The sequence below is a fragment of the Artibeus jamaicensis genome, unplaced genomic scaffold (genome assembly GCF_021234435.1).
Source record: "Artibeus jamaicensis isolate MK-2021 breed Jamaican fruit bat unplaced genomic scaffold, CSHL_Jam_final contig_332, whole genome shotgun sequence".
Taxonomy (NCBI): domain Eukaryota; kingdom Metazoa; phylum Chordata; class Mammalia; order Chiroptera; family Phyllostomidae; genus Artibeus; species Artibeus jamaicensis.
Genome location: NW_026521788.1, coordinates 3,167,530 through 3,173,529, shown reverse-complemented (window position 1 = coordinate 3,173,529; position 6,000 = coordinate 3,167,530). Strand labels below are relative to the sequence as shown.

At 46.1% G+C, this 6,000-nt stretch overlaps 1 protein-coding gene across 5 annotated transcripts in view; it reads right to left on the bottom strand.

The window, feature by feature from the left end:
• Positions 1-720: 720 nt before the first annotated feature.
• Positions 721-6,000, bottom strand: part of HTR7 (5-hydroxytryptamine receptor 7) — a 72,650-nt gene continuing 67,370 nt past the window's right edge. For 2 of the 5 annotated variants that reach the window (XM_037156686.2, XM_037156688.2), the window contains 2 exons: positions 4,774-5,537; positions 721-1,458 (listed from right to left, as the gene is read on the bottom strand). In XM_037156686.2, the coding sequence (XP_037012581.2) occupies positions 4,775-5,537 (763 nt within the window). In that variant the 3' untranslated portion in view covers positions 721-1,458; position 4,774. The remainder of the gene's footprint in view (positions 1,459-4,773; positions 5,538-6,000) is intronic. The other 3 variants (XM_037156685.2, XM_037156687.2, XM_037156684.2) reach the window with 2 other exon arrangements.

Here is a 6,000-nt window from a genome sequence, read left to right as displayed (position 1 = left end):
CCCGCCCCATGTCTGGTAAGAAGCAATGTCAATGGAAGTTGGGAGAAATCCATAATCCACGTTGGAATTCCACATTATCCTCCGAGGAAACAGCTACATTTGTGGTAGGAAAATAATATTCTCTTGCAGTTCTCTTTTATCAAAGGAAGGTCTACATTCACTTTATCCCCTTAGAGGTATTCTTCCGTTATACTGTCTTTCTGTCTCCTTAGCTCATAATATTTTATAATTCCATTAAAAAAATACTATCCTCGAAAGGACCTTTCCTGTTTCCTTGTCTGCCCTTAATGACTATCACCTTAGGGAGGGAGCGCGCAGGAGAACAGAACTGGCCAGGCACACATTTGATCTAAGATACAGAGAACACAAAAAACGAATCCTCTAGAAGGAACAGAATGGTATTCTCAAGCGTTTACCGGCAGTGAGCATCCCAGGTGACCTCCAATTCGTATCATTCAGTTTAACACAACGACGCTCAATGGGAATTCACATATGGATGCTCCATTTCCAGAAGTATCACAACCTTTCATGGAAACCTTGTTATTCCCCTACTTCCTCCCAAAACCACAGTCAGGGACCAGCCTGCGGGCCCAATGCACCCGTGTGTAATGAGAGTCAAAAGTTCAGTGCCAACCCCCACGTTAACGAACAGTGTGGTTAGGTGAAAAAGTCCTCATGGAAGGAACCCCACTCATCTCTCAGGACCCCTCGGAAGAAGTGTGAGCACAAGAAAAGGCTTTATTCAGGTTTTAGGATTTTCTCCATCCTGAGAGCTGTTCCTGAGTTATACCATAACAAGAACTGAGTTAACAAAGAAAGTACATTGGTGGGGAGGTCACAGGGACCCTGCACAAAGCCAAACTGTTTGACAGGAGCTTAGAACAGACACTGCTCTGGGAAGTCATTTGTGTGAGCTGATGACGGGATTCTGTTTTCTAACACGGGACATGCAACATAGTCAACACTATGCTTACCACAGTTGGCTTGGGAAAACACCCTTCTGTCCTACCACACCATTAATTCTGTCTCATGAACGATTCCTGAACATTCACCAGGATGCCTAGACTAGTGCACAATGGAACTCACTTCCACTTGCGTGGTCTTGGTCAAACACAAAGCATCAGAAACCATTCTGGAACTCAGCTCTGTTCGCCAGCTTACTGCTGAGCGGGTCTGACTATCTTCAACTGAGTACTACCTTGATTTGCACACAGTAGCACTGACCCACAGGGGGAAAAGAAGGGGAGGTCACTGTCTCCCTCATAACACAGTTGTACAACAGATCACCCTGCTTGTCACTCTGAACCATCCCAAGAAAAAACGGAAGCCGCATTCCACAGTCTCAGTAAATGATTCCGTTCTGTTTCCACCTCTGTCTTGTCTCGTTTTTCTCGTCTCCTTGATTCCACTTTTGATCATGAATCATGACTTTTTTTCCTACGGTAGTCAGAGTTTTGTCTATAAAGAAAGAGAGAGAGAAAGAGAGAGAAGACGTGAAAATGATTTAGCGGAACCATAAATGTTTCTCTTTTGTGGTGGGTGGATTTAATTTTTACAGCATTCAGTAATTTGAAGCATTTGTGGCTTCTGAGGGGTTACGAGCATCTCTGAAGGAAAAGAAAAAGTGCTGTGGCTCCTTTAATACATTTCATAACTGTTGTAAGTTGTCAGGGCCTTCATTTATTTGCAAATCAGCCCCAGGTAACCCATTTAGAAATTCACTTTTATAATACATCCGCAGCCAAAAATGGTGCTACTCTCAAAAATCCCTGCAAAACACTGCTGCACTTGCCCCACTTGAAAAGAATAATGATCACCACTAACGAGAAGTGTTCTCCCCTTCAGACCTCGGAGGGTGCATTACAGTCAGCCATGTGCACAGAGACCAGGAGACCCCACCTCCCTCGTTTCCCTCCTTTCTTCACAGAGGCGGCGTGGGTCATGGACAAGTCTTGGCCAAGGGCTGAGGAAAAGTCTTTCTCGTTGGTATAGAACCACTGTCCCTTTAGATCCCCACTCCCCTGACTCTGTGCCTTCACAAAACTTGCCTTACCAAGCTGTTCTTGAGAGCTAGGTCTATGAGGTTCCAGGGTCAGGCACTGCACCCCCAGCCTCTGCCTCCCCATCACACTGGAAGTGCCCCTCTCACTTGGCTGCCAAGACTCCAGACAAATGGGTTTTTCCCAGTGATAGGATCAATTTCTCCACAGGACACCATCTCTCACTTTGTCCCCTGCTACACACAATGGCATCTAAGGACAAGACTGGGGCCACACTTCAGCTCGGACCCACAGTCCCCTACCCGTCCTGCCCACCTGGCTCTCCTTGCTGACCCCAATCTACCCAGCTCCAGGTACTGCTGAAGACATGTCCCATCCACACCTGTGTGCTTGCCTCTGTCCAAACTCTCTTCTCTGCTTCGAGTAGCCCCAACCCCACCTCCACCCCTACCATCCTTTCCTGTTAAAATGCTACTCTCTATTCAAAGCCCACCCAGATCATCCTCTTCATAAATGTCACCATGGCTATTTTCTTGCTAAAACATCCCCCCAAGGCTTATGCTTCTTCTATACACATCCGACTGCCTGACTTTACTTTGTGCAATGTGTATTTACTATCTACAAAAAAAATTTTTTAGGAAAAGCAAAAGAGAGTCTTTCCTACTGTGTTTTCTACCTTAAAGAGATGATGCAAAGCATGAAGCAAATAAGCTATTATTATTACTAATCAATGATTGCATAAAAATAAAGTGTTGAATTCCAGCTGGTTAATAGTGAGGAAAATACTACAATGGTGAAAAATCCAGGAAATAGCAAACTTTTTGTTTTTTCTGTCAGTAAAGCAGCGTCCCTCCACAGATACCCAGGGCTTCAGGGCACTCAATGCTTCTTCCCAGTTCCTACTGGGCCCGTTTTGGTTGCCTTCTCTAATCACGGGTTTCCATAAAGAAGAGGCAGAATCACCCTGAAGTCCAAAGCTATAGCACAGACTCTGAAGAAGCACACTGGCCATTCGCGACAGGAACCCAAGGCTACTCCTCCGTGACTAACCACTGCAGTCGACAGGGAGCCTGAGTCTGAAGAGCAAGTCCATTACCAAGCAGAGGAAGGGAGAGGGGGAAGAAGAGCTGCTGGAAAACAATCTCATGAAATTCTTTTATATGGAAGTACTTTAGAAACTGCATTTCCATATTTTCACAATAATGGTGCCAAAGAACAAAAGCCATCAGAACATGATGCTTAAAAAGCAATTTAAAGCAATGCAGAAAAATCCATAAAGTTGACAAATTGAAAGGAAAAAATCCCTCCTTATATCCCTCCTTGGTTTTATGTGATCATTATTTGAATACTTGTGAAAAGGGCACAAAATTACAGAATAGCACATTAAAATACTAGAGGAGAGTGCCAGACTCCCAAGCCTCTTGTTATGCTGATCAAGAAAATGCAAATAAATGGGTAAATAGTTGAAAGTAGCAATACATAGACTGTTTACACAGGAAACAAAGGATTACATAAGAGAAAGAAATACAGCCAAAAAGGTGGAGCTGGGGGGAAAGCAGTCCAGGAGGAGGGGGAGAAACGGGCTGAAGAGATTAGTGGGAGGAGCCCTGAGTCCCCAGCTGGCCACATGAGTTTGAGCCATAGAGAGAAGGGGAGGGAGACAAAGGCTTCTAACAAGTTTTGCTGTGAGCTGTGGACTGGACACCACATCATTCTTCTGGAGACTCCAGTTGTTATTAGTTGTTTGGGTTGTCCACCTGGTGTTTACTTGAATGCAAATGTACAGAGTGTGGAGTGTGCGGGTTATTTTAGCCACATCTTACTCTCCAGATCTAAGCCACTTCTGTCAAATGAAGGGCGTGGCCAAGATGACTGGGAAGGACCCTGTCAGTGGTCCACAGTTCTCTGATCTATTCCTTCCTGCCAAGTACAGTGAGGAACAATGCCTTCTTCTCTCTGAGGATCCGCACTAATCCTCTCTCTCTCCTTCACCAACACTGTTAATCTTCCGATTCCAGTGTCTTTCCTCTCAACTTTCAAACATGAAGATGTCTCCTCCACCCCAGATTTATAGACAAATCTCCACTTGACCTGCTGACAACTCTAATTACAGTACTGCCTCCCACCTTCTTTCTTTACAATGACAGGTTCATTAACATTCGGGTTACACAGGAAAGTTCAGTTTCCTTATCACCACTGGCTCTTTGCAATCCTTTTTCAGATCCCCACACCCTAGGCAATTGCCTCCTGGGAAGTCATAATGCCTCCTAGACAAACTCACTAATCCTCCATCAGTTCTCAACTCCTAAGGAGACGGCAGCACTTCCTAAACACTTCCTAGCCGTTAGTCTGTGTGACTCTGCTTCCTTTACTTATCAGTAAAGGATGAGGTCATCAAAAAAAGTCTTACTGGGTCTAAGAGTAAGAGTAATGAAACTGATAATGTTATAATTCTTGAAGATATAAGGACACAGTTTGGCCATTATTAGTGGAGAAAGGAAGAAAAACATCACCTTGCTCATCATCAAGCATATCAAAGGCAGTTCAGCAGCAAATCAACCTTGTCTTCCAATCAAGTACCTATCTTTGGCTTTCAGAATTCTGTTGGGTAGAGGACTGGAATTTATGGAATTCTGAATTCAAATCTGATGTGCTTAGTAGAAAACAAGCCAGCTACCGATTCAGGAAGCTTTCTGAGATACACTTTAAGAAGCTGCACAAATGGGTTGTGGGGGGGGGGGGGGGCCGTGAAAGGAAAATAGTGATAAATGACCTTACAGCACAAACTCGGACCTCTCAGGCCTCTCAGCCAGCTTCAGGGCCTCGTGCATGCCTGCAGCCGAGAGCTTCCGGTTGATATTCCGGTACTGGCACTGGAGCAGGCTGCGGTAGGTGGTCCTCAGGTCCCGGTTGAAGAAGGCATATATAAAAGGGTTAATGAGAGAGTTTGCATAGCCCAGCCACAGAAATGTCCTCTCCACCCACAGCGGGATGCAGCTGCAGGCTGTGCCGCAGATGAAGGGTCTGGCTGTCGAGAGGAGGAAAAACGGCAGCCAGCACACAGTGAACGCCCCGACGATGATCCCCAAGGTGGTGGCTGCTTTCTGTTCCCTCTTAAAGATGGAGATGTTTTTCCTTTCGTGTTTCAGGAGTCTCGAAAGGTTGGCACACTCCTCTACCTCCTTCTGGAGCTTCACCATGCCGTTCAGGGAGATGGTGCTGTCTGGCTGGTGCAGGCGCGGGAAGCCGGGGAACTTGTGTTTGGCGGCGCTCTTCCTGGCGGCCTTGTAAATCTGATAGTACATGAAAAGCATGACGGACATGGGGATGTAAAACGCCACTGCGGTGGAGTAGATCGTGTAGCCAAAATCCTGGCTGATCAGGCACACCTTGTCATCGTTTACATTCTGGGCCCACCCAAAGAGTGGGGGTAAAGTGATGGAAGCAGAAAGAAGCCAGACGGACAGAATCATCTTCGCCATGCATTTCCCATTCTGCCTGACAGGGTACGTTAGTGGCCTCGTGATCCCCAGGTACCTAGCAAAGAAATGGAAAGAGAACATGTGACTGCAGTGATCACAACTCACTCACGAGGAAGCACCACTAGCCAGGTGCTAGGCTTTATACCTAGTAGCACAACAGCCCCTCTAGGTAAGGGACCATCATTCCCATTTTCAAAAAAGGTAGGACTGTGGGATGTTCACTATTTTATTCCAGGTCACACAATTAGCTGGAGGCACTGCCAGGGTTCAGTCTGAGAGTGCTGTGCCTATGATGCTACTCCATGCTCTTTTCACACTGTGAAGCTTCTTGTATTCTAAGTAGTCAATGAGCTAAAGACCAAACATCTGCCCTCCCGCTATGACCACTGTCAGTAAAATCAGCCAGGAACAGACGTCAAGCCCGAGGCAGGATTGCTGTGACACATCCTCACGAACGAACCAAGGTCTAGCACCCTCTGGCACGGTGCACCCACTGCACAGCTGCCTTATCACAGTAT